Here is a 26007-nt window from a genome sequence, read left to right as displayed (position 1 = left end):
ACGGTTGACAAGTCATTAATCATACACAACACCGGGCATTAATCAAGTGAGAACAGTGCCAAATCCTGAATCCGCTCGCTGGTACGGTGCTGCGCCAGTTCTCACCACCCCGGGCGCAGCTGGTTCGACGTGTGACGTGTGTCTAGTGTGCCCGGAGCTGCGCCTACTAATGGAGCTGCCCCGGTACTTTAAAAGTGATTATTATCTTTCGTGATCAGAGGGACAAACGTCGTGACAGCTTTATTGAGCACGTAGCTCACGCACGGCATGGGCGGTTGTGGTGTGGATATTAAACTTATTTTACACACACAAACACAGCAGCAAAAAAAAAAACAAACAAAAAAACAGCTAAAAATCAATCGATCATTCGGCCTCCTTTGATTGCGTAATGATCGAGTGGGTTTGATGTGTAGTGGATTGTTGTGTGATCAGCACACTCCTTTTTCTTTTCAGGTGCTTAAAAATATGTACTTATCCTCACATTACGCATCACTACGGCAGCAATAAAGCATACTCACACAAACACATGCCGCTTTGTATGTAGCGAATGAACATGCAATCCAATTTAAAGGTATGTATTGTTTTGGTCGTAAAACTCTTCCCCCAGCTGGCTTGCAAACGCGGGAGACTTTATCGGGCTTTACATTTACATGCCAGAATCATGCTACGCACATATCCCGTGCCCCAAACATGCCTCCCCCTTTCGATAAAGGTAACGCATCCACAATGGGGCTTTATCGTTTTAAAATGACCTCCAAAGGAGATGTGTGTTTTTAATGCAATCACATTTCCGGCAAGTTGCTGTCCTGTGAAAAATATGACCGCTTTTGTAAACGATAATAAAACGAGACATTATCATCCCTGGTGGAGGGATGTGAAGGGAAGGCTATGGTATTGGGGCAGCGAGCGTTGGATCCCTGCCTTCAATAGCCTATGCCGAGGTAAAACATTAATTTTCTTTCCCCCCAGCAAACTCTTTTTTTTTGCTTCCCCCTTCTCTCCCAGCACACATCCGCTGACATTAAATTGGGAGAGATGAAATTCAATAGGATTTGATAGCAAATTATTCCCACCGTACGGTATACCGAGAATCGGTTCTCTCGTTAGCACAAAGAACAGACATTTCCATCACAACCCTTGCGCCCTGCTGGTGCCGCAACCTTTCCTGATTGGTTGCCGGAGTACAACACTGGCGGCAGCAGCAGCAGCATACGTCAATAGGCGATAGGTTGTTTTTATTTCATCCTTTTTTAGGGGAGGCGTTGTTGCTTTTGCTACATCCTGCTCGGTTACTCCGAATTAAAACTGAACCTTTGCGTTTGTGTGTCGGTAGCAATTTTGAGCAATATGTTTTTTTGCCTCCAAACACTGGGCCCCGTCGGTGTGTCATGTGCGTACGGAGACAAAATTAATCATACGCAAGGCAGGGTATTCTTTTTTTTCCCTGTCCAGCTGGTGCTGTTGCCGTTTGGTTGCTGAACTTTGTGTCAGTTCTGGAGGATACTGTTACCCTACGCTTCGGACGATCCATCAATGTGTTGAATGTCAAAGCGTACCAAGGCCGGGTCCCGGTTTCGGTTTTGGTGTAGTATCGCGGGACGACACATCCGTTGGATCAACGACGCACACGATCGATTGGCGTGTGCCGGGGCCCCAACGTTTTGCTGCTCCCCTTCACCGCTATTTCGTGGCCAGTACACACTGGTCGAATGGCGATCTCTCTCTCTGTATGCCCTTCTATACAGCAGCAGTCAGTTTTGTTAGCAGTTCATGTGCCATGCGATCCGGCAGGATAAAGGGAAGCCATTTTGCTACGACCAACACCATCATCGACGGCGCGCGTTGCGTTTACCATCGGGCAAGCAGCTTGAAGTCAATTTGTTTAATAATGACTTTGACTTTCCATACCAACGGTGACCACTGACCATGGGCTTTCGTTTCATCTATCCGCGCACAACTATATCCACGCGCTAGAGCACACTGCAATCGCACGCAGCGAAACTGGAAAGCTTCGGTTCGAATAGGAGCTACTGATGAGAGTACCGTGCGTCGCACTTTCGGCACCCTTTCCCATTACCCCATCTCGATACGTGCGTTCTCGTCCAGTCTCGAGTGAACGGTTGAGTCGCATCGTATGTCAAAAATTGTTAGCCTCATGCCCGGCATCGGGCCCGGGCGAAACATCGCCACGAGCGAGCGAATATTAGCGTAGCGGCGCGGAAGATACCCACGCGGATACCCGACGACGACCCACGACGACGACGCCCATCCGTCACTGTGATGTATGATTATGCTTCCAATAAATCAATGCTCCGGTTTCTCCAGTCTACTTAACATGATCCCGAAGCCCTCGGTGCCGGGCGCGCGCTCTGTGCCAGCGAGGCTGCCAAAGTTTGCACGCCCCGTTCTCGGTACCGCGCACGCACGCGAGGAACGGGGGCACATTAGGGTGAGCTCTAAATTTCGTGCAAATACATCCGGGGAATGGAGGTTAAGTTGGACGCGAACGTGAAGACTGGCGAGGGGCGTGCGTGCACACACACACACACACACACACACACACACACACACAAGCAAATGGTTGGGAATAACGAGGAACTGACCGGCAGGCAGGAAGCGGTTGGAAGCGTCCTAATACGAAGGCCACGGCACACCAAACAGACACTGACACTTGGACGACGGGCGGGTCAAATTCACGAGAGCCCGACCGATGTAGGCCGATGAGGCAACCGATAAATTGCTTCTACTTTATTGCACACAAACCGTGGGGCGTTGTAGCATAAACATTAAGCGGCGGATGTACATGGTGGGTAGTCAACAATGGAGTGTGCTCTTACCACTGATGAGCGGTGGAGTTCATTATTATTTTGGTAGTAATTAAAAGCATGGATAGGAAACGAATGAGCAGGAACTGTTGGTTAATATTTTGGTGAAATCAGTTTTACAGAACGGCCACAGTGTTGCCATGCAGTGGACATTTATTTTTTTATAGCGTACATTCATCATAGCTCCCTTCAATCGAGGCTCCACTAGGACCAGATGACGCTCGTTTTGCAGCAGAATGCTGAAAGATTAACCCCTGAACTGGGGCCCTTCGTATCGATGAACCGGACATTCTGACGTTTGTGCTGGAGCGCCTGTTATTCTCTACCCTGTGTGGGCATGCTGGAAAAGAGTGCACGTACCGTCTGGCTGGGTGTGTGTGTATATTCTTGGAACAGTGCAGCATGTCGGTAGAAGCAACGTTCCACCCCATGACGAGCCATCAATCATGGGATCATAATTTGGGAAATGTTATTCGCGAGTTGAAAACGTGCGCAGTGGTACCTGCTGCCCCCGGCGGAATGCCTCTGTTGCCAATGCCCGTGTGACAAGTTTGTGGCCGGCAGTTCTACTCCACCGTACTCTTTCGTGCCCTTGGTACCCGTATCCGCTCATCGTTTTTCACTTGTTTGGTTTCCCATTTCGCTGTGCTTGTTTGCGTGTGTGTGTATACGAGTTTTCCAGCGCTACAGCATCTACGGTAGCAAAGGCGCAGCTTCCATCTAACGTTTAAGCGATGCTTTATCGCTCTTTCTCTATCTCTATATCTCTCTCTCTCTCTCTCTCTCTCTCTCTCTCTCTCTCTCTCTCGCGTGCGCCTACTTTCCCTTGTTTGTTTTATATTATTTGTCACAAGGCTTCCGTAAATCATTTTTGACATCAGTTTGGGAAACGGACGGATAAGATGGAAAAGGTGGTGATTGTTTTTTACTTTTCTTTGCTCGCTCGCTCAATGGAAAAGGTGGTGGCTATCACTTACACCCCAAACATGCACCCACATCCTTCGAACACCCACACAGTGTTGGGAAAGGGTGGGGTAATATAAATAAGAAGTAAATTACCAGATAAGTTGCCTCCATTTAGGCGGCATGACAGAAAACGAATGGATTATTTATGTGAGGCACCGTGCGCGTACGATTTCTCTCCGTTGCTCAGGAGACAAAACGCACCGACGGTTTCGCGCTGGTAGGCTTCCCACTCACGTTGATCGTGGTGGGGCAAAATGAGGGGGCTTACTCCGGTGTGGGCTGGCAATGGGAGGGGGCATATTTTTTTCGACGCACTGCCCGTGGGTGAGTTTTTCTTTTTCGGGAGGGGATAAGAGTGAGAAAAATTGGCTCCCATTAAGGATCGGAAAAAGCCGGTGGCACATTTTGCCCCGGTGCCCTACGCTTGTTACTCCTAAATGAGGCTATGAATATTTTTAACACTGTTGTGTGGGGAAGCCGATGCACCGTTTACTGATGAGTGTTTATCCATTTTGTTTGCCACTTATAAATCAGCCGTTTGTCGAAAGCGGTTCTCCGATTGGGAGCGAACGGGGGAGCCACTGGTACCCCAACGGTGAGAAATGACAATCATAATAGTGTGAGCACTTATGAACGATGACGGTGTAATGTGGGAAACGAAGATTTTGCGCGAAGGCTGCATAAAGGAAAAGGTGCTTTCTGAAATTGATAACATATCTTTTACCGCCTACGGAACGGCGTATTATTTATAGCGTTCGAACCCATTTCATTTTCCAACAGATTACATTTTGCAAATAAATTCAACGTTCGAATGAACACAAACATTCACCGCTGGACTAGTTTGCTATATAGCTTTAGCTATTTTTAAACATTCTCTCAAAGTTTGTATCCCAGCCAAGGAAAAGCTCCAACCAGATGTTGCACGGACAAGGTATCCCTTCGGAGGAATGTCATCAACATCAACAACAAAAAGTACACTTCCAAAACTCAGTCAATCAGTCACTCAGTCAGTAGGGTTGAGTGATTGCTGCACCGCTTTCGAGCCGTAACGCTGCTGGGGAAGAAACTAGTGAACTTTTTCTTCTTCTTCTTCTTGCATTCGCTCCTCTATCTTTCTTTGCTACCCTTCACACAGCACGTGTATCGCGTACGGTGAGCAGGGCCACAAAACAGCATGAAACCAATATGATGATGACTGTGTCGACCGGCAGCATCTTTGCATATAGATGAGCTATGAATTTTATAGCGCTCTGTGCATGCATGCACAAACCCCCGTCGAAACGCAATGGCAGCGATGCTTTTGGCGTTTGCACCTTTCGCACTGCCTTCCTTTCCAAGATGCTGCTCGGGAAAGTCGTCCAGTAAGGCAGCGTGTCAATGTCGCGCGTTGCGTTTCAAATTTTTGCTCACTTTTGATACATTCATTTTTTTTTATTTACGGGAATGCAAGAAGCATATTCGGTCTCTGATTGGATTCGTGACGCTTGTTCGGGCGAGCAAAGGTTTCTGGTTGCACACCGTTGTGGTGATTGAGGATTTGAAGATGCTGTCGTTGACGAGAAGGCGAAACGCGAACAGTACTGTAAGTTGCTGCTAATAAACACATTTGGAGCAAAGTTTGCAGCAGCAAAAAATCTTGCTTACTCATCATATCTCGGCTTGTCACTTTAGCTATAAAATCAGTAGGAGAAAATTTAACTGAATCTACTAGACTGTACTAATTCAAGTCTCCTGAGTTTAGTTAAGAAGCAAAACTACAATTCGCTTTAATAAGAAAGTGCAATGTACAATCAGAAAGTAATTTTTTATGTAAGCTTAATATTAAATTGAAGCTCATTAAAAAAAGAACATCTCTTTCGTGGTGCGAATGCAGCATATGCAATCATAAATGCCCTAATAGAGCTTGCCGGACAATCACACGATACTACTCCAAACTAGTACAAAAACATACAGACACACAAACCGGAACGTACAAATTGTTTACGAAAATCGGTCCAACCAAACAGCCAAACAAGGCCAACCAACGTTACAGAACAGTTGAAAGAGACCCATTGAATAGGGAATAGGCTGGGAAGGGAAGAGGAGGTTCCTCTCAAAAGTCCATCCCCTGCTACCGGACATATTTTGCTAGAGCTAGAGCTGTGTGTGTGTGTGTGTGTGTGTGTGTGTGTGTGTGTGTGTGTGTGTGTGTCCGGTTACTCTTCCATTCGCCTCCGCCCGCTCTTACCAACTTCCCTCCAGCGGCCAGCGTCAGTGTCAATCATTTGCAACTTTGGCCAAACAGGCCAAACTTGGCAGCAAATAAAACGTACCGATGATGTCAAACCGTACCAGGGGGGGGGGGGGGTGTGGAAGGCGAGCGGAGTTTTGTTTTCATTACGCAAAACTTTGTCCCATCCGTCAGACAGCGGGAGCGGACGGTCGGGGCAAGGGGTTGGGCGTCGTTCGGCGGTGTGGTAACGCGCAAGCGAAAAGTTATCCCTAGCCCTCGTGCCCATACAATGCTGATGTGGACAGCTGAGCCAATGAGTTTGCCTTTGTCGCATAGGAAAGACATACACACACACAACAATGGTTTTGGGGTTGATTGTTTGGTTAGGAATAATGTAATTACACGCCGCAAAAACAAAACAGCGTTTGCCACTAACCGCAATTGCATGCTTGCGATGCTTTTGTATTTGTGTAAGGGAGGGTAGAAATATGGTTTAATTGCAGTAAGTGTAGTATAGCAAGATAGCTTAAAATAAAGGTCAATAAACGCTTGCTAAACCCTTGCAACATCATCCATTGCCTTCTGGACGTTCAATGCCAAACAACAAAGCGTGACGTTGCTTGTCCCGCTAAAAATCCACCGTTGTCCATTTATAGCCTACATTGGTTTCAACTTAACTCGGGCTTCACCAACCTACCACCCACTTCCCCCAAACACAAGCACACGAAAGGGATAGTATATCAAAAAGTTGTTGTGCGCACCGGACGCCAGAAGGAAGTAAATTGTTGCAACGCGATCAGGCGAAAGCTTATAGCTATCTCTTTTTTTCCTTCTTCTGCTTAGTTCATTCGCCTCCACTCCACTCAGCTCCGGTAAGACGATAACAACCCCTGCCGCTTCACCTGCGGGTCCTCCGCCAAGCCGCGTTACCGCGTCACAGCGTGTCAGCAGTGGTGGAAGAAAAGCTGCACAGCGCCGCACAAAGAAAACGGCGCACTAAAAGCTATTTCTTGTGCAGCGCTTTTCAACGACTCATCCCACCACCCGCCGGTGCAACATTCCGGTGCACCGCCCCTCCAGTTGGCAGATGCAGTGTAGGCCTTCGGAAAACGGAGCGGGGTGTGCTGGGGGAGAGGAGTACAAAAAAAAGCAAACCCATTCCAATATCTTAACCCGCTGCCAGTACGGGTGGCAGTAAAAACACTGGCAGATGCTACACCCGTTTGGAGAATAACGACAATGGGATGGAGTTGTGCGGGGTGCGGAGAGAGGAAGAGGAGAGGAAGGGGGATAGGAGTGGGGGGGGGGGAGAAACTTTACCATCACTCCAGCCAAAGTTGGCATGATAACGAAGCGCGCCTTCTCCGTGGCACTGCACCGTGCGCACACATTCCCATGCACGCAAAACGGTAGAAAGCAACGGGGGGGGAAACTTTGTTTTTCTTTTCGATCGCGATGGAACATGGGCCCGCGGTACGGGGTGGTAATGACCAAGGACGAACTCGACGATGCTCCGGCACACTTGCTAGCGGGCGCAAATGGAAAACTTTGAAACCGACCAAACCAAACCTTTCGCAAAGAGCGAAACCTTGTGTGCAGTTCCTTGTGCGCCTTAAGGACGGCAGTGAGCGACACACATAATTTTGTTTTTGTGCGCAATTGTGCCCCCCCCCGTTGGTTGAGGTTTGTTTTTGTTTTGCCTTTTGTCGCTGCACTGCCTCCTGCTACCCGGCACAGATGCACAAATGAAGCCGCGAAGCCGTGCCCTTTATATGGTCCCGCTTCATGTCGAAGCGTTAACATAATGGCCACCGTAGCCTTGCAAATGGTGCAGGCTTTATCTAATGCTTTCACGAGAGCACAATTGTCATAGATTTTGTTCAGCTCAATGCCACCGCCAATGGTTTCTGGTGTCTTCGGGCTCGGGCAAAATCGCAAACAACCGTTGCCATGCCATGCCACGAAGCCATGCGTCAATAGTTTCGTTGACAAGTTTTGGCAAGCGGCGGCAGGAGCCACAACAGCACAACAACCTACGGGGAAGGACGAGGGATCAATCCACTTACGGAGGTGCGATCAACTAAACGAACCATTCGATAGGCCTTGACTGGGCGGGTTTCCCTGGGTGATGGTTGCAGGGCGCGCGGGGCATTTCCGTGACTCTCAAGCCCGTACGCACCGCTCAGTGTAGCGATCTTGGGTGCTTGGGTGCGGAACGCAAGTTTCATCAGCATCGCAACCGTCGAACGTGGGATGGATGTTGGGGTTGTTGTTTTGCGAAGAAAGTTTCCTTGTTATTTAACTATTTGTCTATTTCTCGCGCGCATCGATTTGCCAAAAGTTTTGCGGGCGGGCCCAACTTGCCAACCGGGTCCCGGGACTTTATTGTGCAGCTCGGGTTTCTGGTGCATAGCAGCGAGAGGAGAGAAAGAGGGGATGGAAACTGCAGCCCATGCCCGAAAAATGAACCGAACACGCCCAACCTGCGAAGAATTGGTACGGAATTCATCAGCGTTCAAAGTTGCACCGAAACCGACTTGCCGGTCCGTTCGCTGCGAAGTCAATTCGTCGAACTTTGCAAAAGCAGAGCATCGTGATAGTTGACGATCTTGTGAAGGTTTTTTTTCCATAGTTGTTTTTGCAACATTCTGCAGCATGCCGCAGCTTCCGGACTTGCATTTCGACTAGCTTTTTCTTTCTTTCTTTTTGTTTAGCAGCAGTTTGTGCATCTCGAACATTGTGAGCTGTGTATATGTGTGTGTGTTTGTGTGTGGTGCTTGTTTTATCAACTTCCAAGCAAGCAAATACGTTGATCGCTTACCGCAGTGTGGGGTCTAAAAGTATTGGTAGGCTTTGCTAATTGCATCAGCCTGATAATGGATGAGTATACCGACAAAGGACAAAGGAGAATTGGATGAGTATGCTGCAAACTTTGCTTCACCGCAATAAAGATATTCTAGCCCAACATGTTCAGGCAAACTTGGAAGGATGAGTTTATTTGTTATGTTTTGTTATGTTTGCTATGCGTTGTTTATGAAGTTTGATTATTAGAACCAACTAAATTAGTTTTTTCGGCCGCCTTTTGCAAGTCTTTTCAATCACTAAAACTCAACTCAAGTAGAAAATGTGATATTATATTATTTTTGTACAACGCTTCCTGTATAATTTACCTAAAATAAAAGTCCAAAGTACCTATTTAATTCAGTTTAGTTTAACTAATGTTAGTAAGTTAGTACCTCTGGACAGCTAACGAAATCCAAAATCTTATTCTGAACCTCATAATTAAATTTGAAGCATCCTAAAACATGAAGTCAACACAAAAAAGTGGATATACTGTGCCTCAAAAGCTCCTACTTAAGCATCGATTTGCTACTACACGTAGTTTGATTATTTGTCTGACCTTCAAACTAATGGAAAGAAATCATTTTTGTATCAAAACTTCATCTAAAATCAATTAAGCAAGGATGAATTCAATTAAACAAATATTTTCAACAATCATAACCCTAAAGTACATTTTACACTCAAAACGAGCAGCGAAACAAATTATCACCAACCGCGATCACCTTTGGCACGGAAGTGAAGTATCATCATCACGCGCTACATGCTGACATCCTGTCCTGGTTGGCTGTCCCTTCAATTTGAGCGATGAATTCTGTTGACAGTTCCAGTCATTGGAACGTGTCCCGTGCTCATGGCGTGCGAGTGTCACTTCTCGGGAGCTAAGTTCCCTGCCGCCAGCAGAACGCGGCCGACGGAGGCTGAAAAATCTAATAACACAATCACCAATCATCACCAATCAGCTGACAGCGCTCCCGCTTGCATGATTTCGACGGATTTCGAACGGCGCTGACGGTTTGTCCCGGTGTGTCGAAATCGATCGAACAAGCGGTCACCGCTGGAACATGTCATCGCCCCCGACACCCTGTGCTGGAGGGCTTCACAAACGCAGCCAAGGTTCGGTCGGTCGCTAGCTGTATGAAAAAAAACAAGCAGGGTAAATAAAAAAAAAATTGCTCAGCTTTGGTCAGCAATTCGTCAAACGCCACCAACGCCGAATTTACCGGACAGCGGTCGGCACTTGGTGTGGATAGGAAAAGGGAGAACAGAAAGATGCCTACATGCCGGTACGGTCGTCATAAGCTGAGTGTACGCGCGTTTCGAAATGTCACGTTCGCGACCACACACCAAAAACACACACACACACACACACACACACACACACACACACACACACACACACACACACACACACACACACACACACACACCACACACACACACACACACACACACACACACACACACACACACACACACACACACACACACACACACACACACACACACACACACATACATACATACATACACACACACACACACACACACACACACACACACACACACACACACACACACACACACACACACACATACACATACACACACACACACACACACACACACACACACACACACACACACCACACACACACACCACACACACACACACACACACACACACACACACACACACACACACACACACACACACACACACACACACACACACACACACACACACACACACACACAGAATCGGGCACGGGGACAGCAGCAGCCCTTGCTGTCTGGCCCGAAAAATCTGCTTGGTTCATCGAATAGTAAGCAGCGCTTGCAAGTGACAAAAGTGCAAGCGAACTAGGCGTCCATCATCGTGCGTCGTCGTCGTCGTCGTCGTCCCATCCCCTCGGGGGGCGAAAAGTTTGAACCACTGATGATGTAATTAATAAAAATAAATCAACTTATCGTCTTGGCAGCAGATTTGTGCAAGTTGTCCCCCTATTCATCGTTTAGCGTATTGAGAGGCAGAACAATTTGCCAAATCATCGAATCTCCGACTCGCTGGGCATAAGAGGTTGTCTCGAGGGAATCGCTCTGAAGCAAAATGTGTGATTTTTCATTTTTCATGCTGGTATCTTTAATGTGGTGAAAAAAAGTCTTAACGTTTGTTTGAATAATTTTAACCAATATGAAGTGAGATCAAATACTGAAATTATTACCAGCTATTCAACGACTTAATACTCAAACTCCATTGAGATCTTTCTCCTGTTTAAAGCAATACAACTCCCCCAATTAAGAAGACTTTTAAATGCAGTTGACAGCTCACATTCGATGGGCAATAAGTGAAGTGTATAAATTGAACCGAAAGCGCAAATAATGACGATAAGCAGCCGAGTTCGTTATGATTCGTTTCATGCAGAATGCACATTTCAAGCAGTTTCAAGCGCTGCACCGGATGCAATCTTCTACGCAAATTTCTTCCTTTTATGTATTGCCATATCAATGCATGTGTGTGTGTGTTTTGCTGAGACCTTTCATTTTTTATTCCTTTCTAAATTTGTCTTCTGATTAGTTGCTCACACTACAAGCGGCAGCCACAATAACAGCGCGACCACAATGCCCATCAATTTCCCGAGCACCAACCACACTAAGCACTGCGCTTCGCCCGTGTAGTATTGGTAGCAGTAAAGCTAATTTATTGGCAAACACAATTGAACATGTAATGGACAGCTCGAGCGGTTGTGGGGAGATAAAAATTCCACGCTATTTTATGGCCAAACATCTCCAACACTGACAGGCTCTACCAGCCATATACACACATCGTTCGAAGGTGGTCTGCGCTCCGGAATCGCGTGATGGAACAAAATTTTGACAATCATAAAAGCGTAATAATATGCCAAGCATAAGGTGTGTGTGTATGTGTGTGTTCCACCCGCAAGTTCCATACTCTATTTGGTGGTAAATTTCCTTTCACAGTTTTCCCGACCACTTCCAACCTCACTGTGCCGGCACGGAGCCGTTGTTCCACCGCTATTGCGATTGACACGGGGGAACTCCTTCAACTTGTCACGTGTATTTGGCTTCCTGTGTCCTACACACATACCGTGTCACACTCATATGCAGACACACACACACACACACACACACACACACACACACACACACACACACACACACACGACAGCCGAGCCAATAGTGTAGCAGTCGTTGCCGTACACGTACGGGGATGCTTAAAAATTTCGTAACGCAAATGTTTTTACATCTTTATTGCGGTTTGTGTACTGTTTTGGGAGGGTGTGTGTTATGGTTTTGTGTTTCTCCTTTTTTCTCTTTTTTTGCTCTACTTTCCGGCACCTCCCCAAACAAGATGGGCAACATTTGCTCCAATCCGTTTGATGTGCATAAGCACGTCACGGGTAGGGCGAAGGTTTAGTTTTGACGGTGGTTGGAAGGTTTTCCCTGTGTATGTATGTGCCTGTTCGCTAGCAAATGGTTCGTGTACTTGTTTGATGTAATATGTTACGGTTGTGCCGATTCGTTAACCAGCAGCAGAAGCCTGCACCACGTCCACCACCCTCACCCTCCCATTAACTTGGGTGGGTCGGTTTTGGGATGACGTGTTGATTTTTCCGTTGTCGAGGGGTTCGGGACACTTTTCGCTTTGGTGTTTCTGCCATGCCCGTTCCATGCTGTGCGGCATGGAATCAAACGTGGAATAAAAAATCATAGCAGCAAATGTTTTTGCTCTTCTTCTTCTTCTTCTTCTTCTTCTTCTTCTTCTTCTTGTTGCTTTGGTTAGGGAGCGAAAAGCAGACACACGTACGGCTGCTTCCACCGGGTGGCTAATGTGTGGGACGACGGCTTCGGTGGCGTACGGCGCTGGATATGTAAATAATTGCACAACCCACACCAAGCTGGCAAACGAGGTGGACGTGAGGAATTGCCAAAGCCCGTACACACATGCAGCGCTGTACCGGGCAAGATGAAAGCATGGATGCTGTTTAGCGGATTCGTTTCTCTATGGAAACAACCACTTTTTGCAAACCAATTTAACATTGTAATGTGTTATTTTACAAAAAAAAATCAATTAATCATAAGAATCGTTAAATTGTGTATATATTCATTTTATTTATGTTTATTTGTTACTATGAAACGAAGGATATTATCTTTTGTGCGCGTTTTTCTTTTAAATAATGTTTGTGAAGCTTTTTGAAAAAGACAAAAATGAGGTGGTGGATAAGGGTTTATATAGGACCCATAATAATAATAACATATGCACCTATGAAAAGTTTTGTATTTGATGCTTTTTTAGTAGTTTTGTATTAGTTTAGACAACTTTATTTTACAATATTTAAAAATCAAATTACAATTTCAAACAACAGTGCCTCCACCTTTCACACAAAGCGAGCCACTTTGATATAAGATGCTGTTACTTAAATAACTATGAATCATTGTTGTACTATCAGCCCGTTAACATAGTTTGCGATCAACTTTGAATGGAGCAAATAAAACCCAAAACAACACAACTCACCCATTTGTTAGCCGTGTACGAAGTGTATATTGTTTGCCTTCATCCTGCACCCTTCGGCAGGTGCAACACACCAGCCAGCTTTTATGTGTTGCAATGCAACGTAATCAAACCAAACAGCAGCAACAATTCGCGAAGCGATATCTGCTCCTCCGGTTCCCTTTAACGAAGGCACGAATAGCGTCGTGCACCGTGCTCACACGTGGCGCACACGGGATCATTTTCGCTCGTCGCTACTGCACTCGTCAAACAAGACCCTCTCATTTAACCAATCAATTTGGTGCACCGTACATCATGGCGCGGGCATGATCATACGCGCTTGTTTGCGCCTCCCCACCCCCGCGCTACCACGGTACTAACCTACACTTTCTTTTTTGCCCCTCTTGCAGATGAGCGTTCAATCAGCGAGACCGGAACAGGGACGAGGCGAAGACAGCCAGCCGCACACACTCTTGCACAGCAACACCAGCGGCAGCGAAATAAATAAATTGCGAAAAGCCCGATCGATCGGCGTAAGCATCCGTGTTTGCTGAGCTGCAACTGCACACAAGTGACTTGGCAAATTGGCAGCGCAACGAGCGTGGCGCGCAAGGAGAGGTGTGTATCAGTCGCGGGCACTATCACCGTGGTACCGCACGTTCCAGATCGTTTAGCTTTTGCACCGATAAGCCACACACGGCGGCTGGGCCGCACCGAACGCCCGAAGGGCCGCACCGGTCCCGAGGCCGTGCGAGATTGCAGCAGGACGCGAACACCGCGACAGTGTACGTCCGGAAGGTCGGAATCGGGCTCAGTGAAGTGAATTGTGTGCGCCCGGAAGGGCACGAATCGGTAGTGCTACGCGCGGACAGGCTTATTGCGTGCTGGTTAGTGTAGTGTGTGGTGCAAAAACAAACACATAAAAGTGCATCCGTGGCCGTAAGGTGTGAGATAAAAAATAGGGGGAAATAGGTAGAAAGAAAACACACACACACACACATACTCAAACAGAGGGGGAACCCACCATCGCTTCCAATCGCTACACACACAGTCGCGCAAGCCCTCCGGCACGGTCCATGGTAGGAAAAGCTGCACCACACTAGCGGCCGGATTACCTCCGGTGTGTCGATAGGTGCCTCGGCTCGGTATCGTGCTAGTTATGAAACAATACAATAAATACACACACACATACACAGGCCTCACGAATCAGGTGCACTGTGCTGAGCTGGGGAAAAATAAACTGGAACACAACAAAAATGAAGACGACCGTGTTGCTGGAACCGTGACTGTTGCCACACGCTAACTGATCTCTCGCAGGACTCTTCTCCCACGACACGCCCACCGTCACACAATGTTTGCACCGGATTGCACCGGGTTGGGGGTTTTGAATCATTTAGTGAGGCGAAAATAAACTTATCCTAATCCAGTCAGCGCGTTCGCACGCGGGCAAACATACACACACACCGCCCCTAGAGAGGGGTGCAAGGTGGCCACGGTGTGGTTTTCGTGAAACGAGATTTTTCGACCGAACTCTAAACCCCCATGCAAAAGGTCAGGGAAAATCTTCCACCCGTTGACGGTCGTTAGTCAAGGGGGTGGGGAGGAAGTGAAGCTTTGTAAAATTAAACTCAAAAGAAAAAAGAAAAGGGATAACAAAAAAAAAAAAAAACAGCGGAAACAACACAACACAGCTTGTTGTTTTTTTTTTGTTCCACTTTTGTTGAACCACCGAGTGACCTCCGCTCTCGCTCTCTATCGTTTGCATCGGTTTTCCGGCGCTCGAGCGCACTGCTCCATGATTCTACCCGTGGGATTCGGGCGAGCGGCGAAAATAATAAAATATTCAAAGCAGCAAACGCTGCCGGCAGCAACCACGGACCGAGTACGGAAACGCGAATGATATAAAACGGGCTAGAGAAAAAAGAAATCACACAAAATAATAGGAATCGGGGAAAAGGGGTAGGAAATAAAGCAAAGAGAGATAGAAAGAGAACAAACAAAAAACAACATCCCGGAAGTGGAACAGCAATTTCCATTCACCCACAGGGTGCCCAAGCTCGGAACATAAACGAACAGATAAAATAAAGCCCCAAAAACAAGCGCACAAGCATAAACACCGGCTGTACTTGTTGTGCGTGTGTCTGTGTGTGTGTGTGTGTGTGCAGTGCATATGGTAGTGTTGGAAAATTTTGCATCCGGCGAAGCCCGTGCTGGTTAGCATCTAATTGCTACCCGGTTGTGATGCGGGCTCACGTGCACTAGATCCCGCACGCGCACGCTTTCGGCAAGACAATCGCACCCTGGTGGTGACCAGTGCAACTTACACGAACCTAATCGCCCTTCTCGAAGGGGGCCGAAGGCGCCAGTGAACCTTACCTTGGTCGGGGGAGGGGGCACGAGTCGTAAGAATCTCAGCATTTGCGGTTACGGTGTGCATCTTTCCGCCTAATCGAATCGTTTCGTGCAGCGTTTTACACAGGGAAGCTGCACGAGCGCAGGTAGAAACCGCGGGAGCCGTGGAAGCAAACCGGGAAACGGAAGCCAAGCGAGCCCCGAAACTGGGGGAGAATGACGGTGTCCTGTGAGGGAAAGCCGAACGCCATTCCTTTGATCATGCAAAGTGGCAGGATGAGTGTTTCCTTTGGCGTTTTGAAGCAGTCCGCCAGCTTGCCGCGGTCGGTGCCGCGCCAGCAAAAGTGAGCAGCACGCGTATGTGGGACCTTTCCCGGTGCACTTACTGAAAGATCAGTGTCGGGGTGTGGCAGTGTGTGCTTTTAGAAGCGTGGTGGTGGTGGGGAGGTTGGGGATTAGGATGCTTGCATCACCGATGTGAGCAGACACAGTGTGGCAAGAAGTAAAAAGTAACCCACTTCTCTCCTAGCCTTCGTAAACCCAACAACGACGACGACGACGACAACGAACCCGACGGCAACACAAGTGCATTTGAAAGATGCAGTGCAGCGAAAGATAATGCACCGTGACGGTGGAAGTGGAAAAGTGCAATTGGCCGTATGCAAATGTGTGTCACCAATCGCTCTATGTGTGCGTGTAGGTGTGCCCGCAATTCTCTCGTGTGAGTCAATTCCAATCGGCTTATTTCGAGTGAATGAGTGAGCAATCGGAGAAAAAGTTGCGAGAGCGATAAGGAGAGAGAGAGAGAGAGAGAGAGAGAGAGAGAGAAAGAGAGAATGCGTATCCGTGTGTGTATCTATCAGTGAGTGTATGTGTGTAGGCAAGGACCAAAATAAGTGTTTGTGAATGGCCGGAAGCGAGTGAAACTCTTCTGAGCGAGCGCAGAGGGCAACCGGGTGGTCGAGAGCGCAACACCCCGGGAAACAGGAAGCGGAACAGATTACGGCACGGCTGTGCAAAGGAAACTCACCCCGGGCAGGGGAACACCGTTTCCCACCGTGCGGGGATGAGCGCATTCAAAATGACAATGACGAAGGCACACATATTGTGCATCTTGTGGATGATTATTTTCTTCTGCTCGAGCAGCACAGGTAAGAGACTTCCGCTTTGTTTTTGTTGTTGTTGTTGCGAGAATGCTTGTGTTTTTTTGTTCGTGTTTTGAACCTGGCAGTTGAACCATCGTTTAAGCTATTCAGCTTCGCGCCAATCGTCAGTCGCGCTCGCTGCACGCGGAAACAAAGCGTCAAGCAGCATACGGATACTGCTACTACCTTTGGCGCAATGGAGCCCTGTTAAATGTACTTTACCTTTTTTTACCATGGTGCACTGATATCTGTCCAAATTTGTAGGAAAAATGTTGAAAAATATGCTTATATTTATTTTTTTTCTACGTTTATTTGACCAAGTAAACCCATCAAACTCGTTTCGTTTCAATGGGCGATTTACTTCAGTTGATTGTGGTTTTGTTAACATGCAATTGATATTGATCGGATTGTATTTTACAAGTTTTTGTTCTGTTTTTACTAATTTTCTGGCTAAGTATGTATATTGCGATCAACAGTATAATAAAGTGGAAATCCACAGTCAAAAAGACGTTTTTTACATACCTTCACGCACTTCGGCAAGCTGATCGCATTTCCATGTATTGAGGACTTTTACGGTATTAGCCAGCTGTTTTTTTTATGGAGTGTGACATTTGCTTGCAGAAATCAATTTAACATTCCATACAAAACCACACGTAAAATTAGCTTCATTGTAAGCTAAAGAAGGATTGATTTTTTGCACAAGGTAAATGTTGTGTCAAGAAAGGTTAAACTTTGTTTTTATTGATTTTTTTGAAAGTCTTATACAGGGTTTTCCACGATTTATGGGTAGATTATTGGTGTTTTTGGATTCGTTTGCCATATATTTTTATATCGTTTTCACAATTTATTGGTATCGTCCGATTGATCATCAAAAAATTATTTGTTATACCCAGTTAATTGTAGGAACGATTTAAAAACACTATGGGAAGTAAATTAAAAAAACTGGAATCAACCAAAAAGCCGTGCAAAACCGTATAAAAGTAAAATAACTCATTTAAAAAAAAAAACAAAACAAAACAATTTTAAAGTGCATTTTGGTTTGTACTCAATTGCTGCAATCGATTCTGGTATAACCGTAACAGTCACATGGATAATACCCGGATGATGAATACTGTTCGAATAATAGACGGAACAATTCCAAAGGCATAAAATATAAAAGGGTTTTTTTTTGTTTTTTTACCTTCTATAATAGCTTTTGTTTTTTTTTTGCTATCATATATCAGTGCGGCCGCCCAGTGGTATATGCAATAAAACCAACGGATCTTATAAGGCCGTACTAAATATAAAAATACATACAATGTAAATATAAAATATAAATGTATATACATAAGATTATAAAAAGCAGTCTAGGGAAGCCTTCACCGGGGTAACATGACTGCTTAGGTACATTATGTGAAGGAAAACAATAGCTTTTGTAAAGAAATTTTTAATCATGAATTTTGAGTAGTTGATTGTAAATCAACTTCGAAAGGGATTGGTTTTGTGGTTGCTTGCGATACAACAACTTTGTTAATGGTAACAATAATGGAATACACTCATTCGATGCTTAATATCTACGTTTGTTTACAATGGTAATTATAAGATTACACTCTTTGCGTAATTTTCCGTGTTGGAGACGTAAGATTGATTTAAACATATGACGTATCATACTATCATATCATAAGAAAGAATTGTATTAGAATCAACGCTGTTTGGTTAACAAATCTAATTATACGAATGGCAGCTTCCCAATCAGGATGGCCAAATTCGATTTGACGCGTCAAACCAAATCTTTTTATTGTTATATTACATTGATTTGTATTAATTGTTATTGTAGTATGATTTTCTCATGGCATTTCATGCAGAAGAAAACAGTGCGCTTTATTTGCTCAGGACCTAACGGTCTGCGCAGAGAGAAAATTCAATATTTACCAAGAAAATACATGGAGTGCAGAAAGTTCTAAATGATATTTACCATTCGGCGCGCGTGTAATTATTAATCAATACCAGCCTACCTTATGCATTAATTTATTCCGATACATAAAATCATTCACTTTGATTATTCAACTTTGCTCGGTCGCTCAGCACCGGTGGCAAATCACTCTCCTCTCCTAATTGATCCGGCAAAGAACACCCCCAATGGTGTAAGTGTACGCAAAGCAAATAAAAGATTTGCATTAAGAGAGCAGTGAATTATCAAACCATCGTTGCGAAAACCTACCACCGACGAGTATTCCGCCCACTGTTCGTTCTCATTGCTCGGGATGGGTCCGGGAAGCTTCGACCTTCCTTCCCATTAGCGCTGTATTTGCACGGCAAGCTGTATCTCCCACCGTCCCCATAAAACGGGGCACTTCACCTCGACACAGACCTGCCTAAATAAACAACGCACCCGTTCAGCGTGCGGCAGGCAGCGAAATGTTCTCCAGCCCAGCAACTCAGGCAGCCCAACATTCGGCCTGATATATGATCCACCAAGTGAACGGTGCTGATGTTTGCGTTGCGTATCAATATTAAAATACCAAACGGATCCGTATTCGGTTCTCCCTTTTCTGCCCTTGCGCGGTTCCATCCGGGCTACACAACCGGGCTCATCACAATGCTGCATGCAAATGATCAGCGAGGCTCGAAATGCCACCACATTTCGTCCCCACGTTTTTCCGCGCTCGGTTGAAGCGAAATGCGGATAAACGGAAAATCGAATACCCGGCCCCAGAATACCCGGTATTTCCATACATTCCGGTAAAAGAAATTGAATAAGCCATCAAAATCTTGGCTCTGTTTTCCCCCTCTTGTGCAAGCGATACCCACGGCTCCCGCTCCCCTGACCTGGCCTGACTGCCTAGGGACGCGTGAAATGAGGAAAATTGTGACGACTAAAAGAAGAAACAAAAATCCAATGCAAATATCCGGTTTTATTTTCACCCGCGCTCACTTCGCCCGCCCCTCACGGCAGGTCATCCTGCCAGCACTTAGCCGCATGGCGTGGAAACCGGGAGATGGGAAAGACCCACACTGTCGCCTGTTTCGTCGTCAAAAGCGTCGTTTGATGATTGACATAAAATGGGAATTGTTGTTGTACGGGCGGATTTTACTTCAAACCACGCACTCACACCCGTACGGCCAAACTCCCCGAAGCACCCCGCTCCGTTTGAGTTTTCGTAGGGCGAGGGGAAAATAAACTTTTTGACTTTATCGGTCTAGGCTGATTACTTGCGCCTGCCTCCCGCTGCTTGTCAAATAATCACAATCCGACAAACTTTGCACCTTTGCATAAACACACACACACACATCACGTACACAAACACAATCACATTCTGCACCGCACCGGCAGCCATGATATATGTGTTGTTTTACACAAACTTTTGCATGCGAAGACCGGTTGGGCCTGGCTTCAATCAATTGAAGCGCACTTTAAGCGCACAGTAGCGCTGCTTCGCGTGTGCTGTGAAGCGTACGCCTTGCTGCTGGTGGTGCTGTGGTTATGTGTGCATGGTTTAAGACGAACTCTCTTTTATGGCTCAATGGAGCCGCCCGGTATTTTAAAACGAGGCACAAGCTTTGCCCGGTAGAGCCGTTTCCTGGGCAGCAGCCGGCGGTGCTTGCCTGTTTAATACGTATAAATTTTTATGTTTATTTGCAGTGATAACTTTTCGGAAAGAATAATCTCCCCTCCCCCTTCCCATTCCCATTCCATGGCATTCGCTGGTAATAGTCGCCAAAGTGGATAAAAGCTACCCCACGGTGGTTTACTGCTGGATTTATTTAGCGGTCCTGTGCGTTCGCTGTGGTGTGTGTTTGATTTGTGATGAAACGTTTGATTTGCGCTATTTTGAAGGGAAAACTGTGAATACTTCCAACACATGATTGTCGCTAGAGGAAGGAAGGGTGTAACATCATTTCATCACATAATTTAAATTGAAAGAATAACAGCGAATTTAAAAATAGGCAATAGAGCCAGTTACAATCTAAGTATACACATGACAGTTTATACCTGCTCTTCGAAAGAGTTTCTTTAAAGTTCGTAAAATTAAGGAATTACTTGCTAAGTTCCGTTCAGCAAAATTTCAAAAGACAAAAAAACCCACTCACTTATAGAAACGATGATTCTCAATGAGGCAAGAGGTGTGATGTTCAATAGAAATTACCTTTACATTTCAAATATGCTGCTTTTTACAAATAATAATATGCACAGTCCGCCAACCTTGTAGCTACTCTTAATAAAACGAAACTATATAAGTTAAATTTAAACCCCCTTCTATCGACTTAATAAATAAAAATCAAAAATATTGTAAGAACAGCATACTCACATGGCTTATAATACTTATGAATTTCTGCAAAAAAAGATTCAGCGCAATATCATATGATGTATGCTCAATTGATGTAACAATATCATGTTACGATATCAACAACACAATGAATAAAGATTCGATGTACATTACTTACATTGAAGTATCCATGCTGATTTAAATTTTAAATCGGCTTATACGTGACTTTCCGGTTGTTACGAAATACCAGGCGTCTCCATACACACGACCGCGTTTGATCGTTTTGTTTCTAATTCTGTTTTAGCTTTTCGTTTAGTTTGCGCGTTGAGACATAACAATGTTACGTTGTGCACATTTTGTGCTGCGTGATTAAAACTCTTGTATCCATATAAATTGCAAACAGTGGAACCCTTTCTTCCATGAAAAACAAACCCTACTAATTGTGGTTTCATTCAAAGTAATCTGCTTCCATGATAGTATCTGTTGTAATTGATGGCTTGGTAGCATTATTTACTGCAGTCATAGTTTAATTACCCTTTGTACAATGCAGTACATCCGCATTAAACTTCAATTACCGCTTCGTTGCCCTATACTGGGTACAAAAAAGTGACAGATCTGCGAATGACAATGCCATTCAATGGGTAACATCTCATTTTTCAACGCACACTTTCATTAAGCTCATTAATGTTACACCCATAGCGCCACACATTCACACCGACGCTCATAATGATGTCACTCAGAGTTACATTTTATTTTTATCGATATGATTCACCTAAATTTTGATTCATCCCTGGTTGCACAATTAAAGCTTCTACGAGTTCTCTGCTTCGCTGGCTTTCGGTAATCGAAAGATCCCGTGCTGCGTGTAAGTTTCTTTTCGATATGAATAAAAAAAAGCATCTTCTCTCGTTATTCATTTTTACTACAGAAAGAGAAAGAAAGATCAGAAAAAGGGAGATAGAGAACAAGAGACGGAGAGAGAAAGAAATAAAGAGAGGAGAAAGGCAAAAAATCCAATCTTTGGGCATACTAAAGCACACCGGATTGGAGGCAATAATCGTTAATTATGCTTTTCCATTCGCTGGCAGCGGTTGGCGGAAAATCGCTGAAACGTATCATTGATCAAATCAACCGCAATCCTGTACTGGCCCGCACCCTTTTGTCTCCCCTGTTCTCGGTCCCGCCTGTTCGTACCCTCGAGTTTAGCGATGCGGGTCCGGTCAGTTCGTTTATGCTACATCACTTCCACGCCGCCCGCAGAGCCCTTCGTCTCTCTCTAACACACACACACACGCTCGATGGTAGCTATCCTACCGTCCTGGCAGTAGTAATGAATTCGATGTGCTCATTGCGTTAGTGCCGAAGCGTTTAGTTGAAACTCGAAGAACGATGGGAAACGAAAACGGCCAGAATAACGGTTTGCGTTCGCGTGCTAAACCTGCACACCAAAAGGAAACGGTTCCACACACCCCTCGTTTGGTTCGAGACTTTTCGTTTCGGAACAACGTGCCACGGTTGCTCGAACCACAAACCCCCAGCCCGAATGAAGGGAGCACGAGAGCAGCAAATCGATTCGATTCCGGGGCGAAGTGTGAAACCACATTTACACATTAAACCCAACAGACCACGTCCACTGTCTTGCGCCCGTTCGCAAGACGACAGCGTGAAAGTACTTTTGCCCCATGCAGCCATTTGCTTTGGTAAGATGATTTTTCTCCACAAACCAATGGCACGGTCGTTTCATGGATCGATTCGCTTCGCGCGTTCGATTGCGTGTGGCAAAACGGAACACTAAACGTAAAACTTAAAGGGCGCAGCGAACAGAAACACACCAAATTAAAGCATTTCATGATCGGCTGCATCGACGGTGGGAGCGGTGATGGTGTACTTGGAGCCAGCTGTAAAACACAAACAACACACTCAAAATGGTTACGGTGGTTAAGCCATCCGTGAAAATCTGTTCGCAAATATTGTGTCCAAGCGAATGGCTAAAACACACGGTAGTGGGTAAATGCAAAAAATTGTCATTAAATTTCGCGTCACTCTACTGGGTTGGGAAAATTAAATGAATTTTACAACGCATCCATGATTAACAAAACATGCACCTGCACGAATGGGTTTGGGTGCAATGTAAACAGAATGCTTTGCAACATGAGATGTGTAGAAAATCACAATCGCAGTTGCAGTTGCAGGAGCGTGCGAATAGTAAACATGAAAGTCGAGTTAAAATCAATTCCCGCAAGTGCTGATGATGATAACGACGATGAGTTTTGAAAAGTTGGATGCCAAATACGAACGAGTACGTAACATTAATACTCATTATTTTAGACAACAAGCGTCCCAGTACGCTTGTTTTTGGTTTATATCATACATAAAGTTTAATTTAATATGCTAATGGATGCAGCCTTGAGAGAGCCTTTTGGCTAATGCTATTCAGCCCTCCAACAATGTATCAATAATATTTCACTATCATAGAAACACAACCACACACAGACAAGTGAAATTGCGTTGCCCTTCTAGAGCGGTCCGTTGTGTTACATCCGATTAAAATACCATCACAATACATGTTGGGCACGAGTTTCGATGAATTTTTGTCAATCACTGCCGCGACCGGTTCGACGATTCGGCGAACCAACTCTCCCCCCCTCTCTCCCAGATGCCCACATTTCATCATCAATCTGTTCCGCTAAACCAATCAAAATTCGTATTCGGATTCTGTTTCACTGCCGCGCTGCCACATAAAAATGATCAGCACAACATTGACACGGAAAAGCATACGCGTAGGTTGCGTAGGAAATAAACAAAAGGTAGAAAGAGCGAAGGTGGAAGGTGGAAGCAGCAGCAGAGCGATGTTCGGGCAACCTTTTTCCAGTGATTGCTTCCTGCTTCGGACCCGAACTGTCCAATCATCTGACCCGGGGTTCATTTCCGGACCCTTTTCTGCCCGCAGCGCTGTGCTAGAAGCTAATCCTGCAGCCTAGCAGCATGTGGCACCGAGGAACAGAGAGAGGGAGAGAGAGAGAGAGAGAGAGAGAAAGGGAGAAAGAGATGAGGGCGAAGTGTACAACAACACTCACGTCAAATAAAATCCTGACTAAGCTGAAACCGGTCCACTGTGCCCGGGATTCCCTTGCACCGGGTCGGTACAACGGTCGACCCGTCGAAGCGTGCCAGTGGTCCGGTTCGCGCTGTTGCTTGCCTTCAAGTAGAAATATTTACGACCATGCTGATTATGCAGAATAAATCAAACTCCATCCTGCTCCTGCTGGACGGTGGGAGGGAGCAAAAAAGAAAGAAAAAAGAAAAACATAGTCGTACAACCATTTGCGATACTCTGCTGCGATGCTTACGGTTTCGTGCACTGAATCCATCTGCTCTGTACATTACATGTGGTTCGATGTTCGGGCGAGCAATGGAGGCAAAATCTGCGCATGGAACACGTGGGGGGTAGTTTTTTCGAGGAATAATCATAAAACATCTTTGTTGGCATTCATTTTTCAGCTGAAATGTCGAGTCGATGAATTGAAAACTCCGTGGGCAGCCTGTCGATGATTGAATTGGAGTGCAACAGGTAGCTGAAGCATGCGTTTTGCTTTGTGCTCTGAATCGCATTAAGGCATTCCGATTTTTCTTTCAAACCGTCTTCAATAAAGCGGTTTCCGCAGAAAACCATAATATGCAGATTTATACACGAAGTGAAGCATATTGTGCATGCCAAATAGAAAATAATTTGAAAGAAATTCGCAAAATGCTTCCAATCAACGTTAAAGTGAACACTTATTTCAATTTTGATTTGGGAAAATTCTCCGTGTCAGATCCTAAAGCATCTATTTATCAATTTTCAAGTTCAGCTTAGCAGCTAAGCAGCATTCTCACATTAAACAAGATAAATTGTTTGCCACGCTGGAGTGAAACATTTAATGGCCCAACACACTATTAGGGGAAACAAACACATCCTCACGCCAGCGTTACCATGATTTAGTGGCACCAGCAAAAGTGCACGATTTTTATCAATACTCATGTATCAATGTTAGCGGCAGCGGCAACCAACTTCAACCCAAGGGGATGATGCACTACCCAAACCCTCACGTACCGCCACCAGCGGCGGCTGGTTCTTTAAGCTTGAAGCCCGTCAATAATCAAGATATATTTATTCCTAACCTCTTAACCAGCCCACAAATGTCTTTCGCGGTTGCAGTCATGTGTCGTCGGTGTAGTGCCTCACACGCGTCCCGCGCCCATAGTGCCTCGGCCGATAGTAGCGTCCCGGAGCATCGGGTGAACGGTTCACCCCATATATCAGCCAATATAGTGAGACACTGTGTTATCGGGTCGAAGAACGGTCCATCTTGCGGCCCGGCAGCACCATCCATCAGTTCCTTTTCCCTAATTCACACCCGGCTAATGTAAATTAACGGTTGTTGGGAAATTGTGGACCAGTTAATAAATGCAAATAAAAATGGTTAATCCTGTGCCTACGTCCAGCAGGACCCGGCCGGGATCGTTCCGCTCGATGTAGCGCCGCACTGGGCCAAGCTGGGACGCCGGGAGACGAATGGTAAGTTGTCGCCTTGTTGCAGGGTGGCATTTGTTTGCCGGTTCGCCGTGTTGTTAGCTTTTTCGGTCGCCATTATGAAGATACATGAGTGACACCGCGCGGGCCTAAGCGACCGTTTTTACCCGGCCAACGGGCTCGCACTGTAATGATGACAAAATAGCGTTATTGGTCGGCGTGGCACGATGGTGGAAGGTGCGATGGAAACTTGCACAAGGCGGTGGCAGACGGGGACGCTAATCCGGCTCCGTCGGGTCGGGCAAAATGTTTGCTAATCCTTGAAGAATGTTTTCTTCGCAACACCGTCGCAAACGACCCTCGACGGGCTGGCCGTACCCGCTTAGAAAGGGGATG

General features: G+C 45.8%; 1 protein-coding gene across 6 annotated transcripts in view; it reads left to right on the top strand.

Annotated features, from left to right (window-relative positions):
* Positions 1-26007, top strand: part of LOC121588087 (nuclear pore complex protein DDB_G0274915-like) — a 194640-nt gene that overhangs the window by 97786 nt on the left and 70847 nt on the right. For 4 of the 6 annotated variants that reach the window (XM_041905653.1, XM_041905656.1, XM_041905655.1 and 1 more), the window contains exons 4-5: positions 13765-14298; positions 16236-16857. In XM_041905653.1, coding sequence (XP_041761587.1) covers positions 16773-16857 — 85 coding nt within the window. In that variant the 5' untranslated portion in view covers positions 13765-14298; positions 16236-16772. Of the gene's footprint in view, positions 1-13764; positions 14327-16235; positions 16858-26007 lie in introns of all 6 variants that reach the window. The other 2 variants (XM_041905657.1, XM_041905654.1) reach the window with 2 other exon arrangements.

This window comes from Anopheles merus, chromosome 2R, assembly GCF_017562075.2.
Source record: "Anopheles merus strain MAF chromosome 2R, AmerM5.1, whole genome shotgun sequence".
Lineage (NCBI taxonomy): Eukaryota > Metazoa > Arthropoda > Insecta > Diptera > Culicidae > Anopheles > Anopheles merus.
The sequence above is the reverse complement of the archived record's forward strand: the minus strand, read 5'-3'. Positions and strand labels throughout refer to the sequence as shown.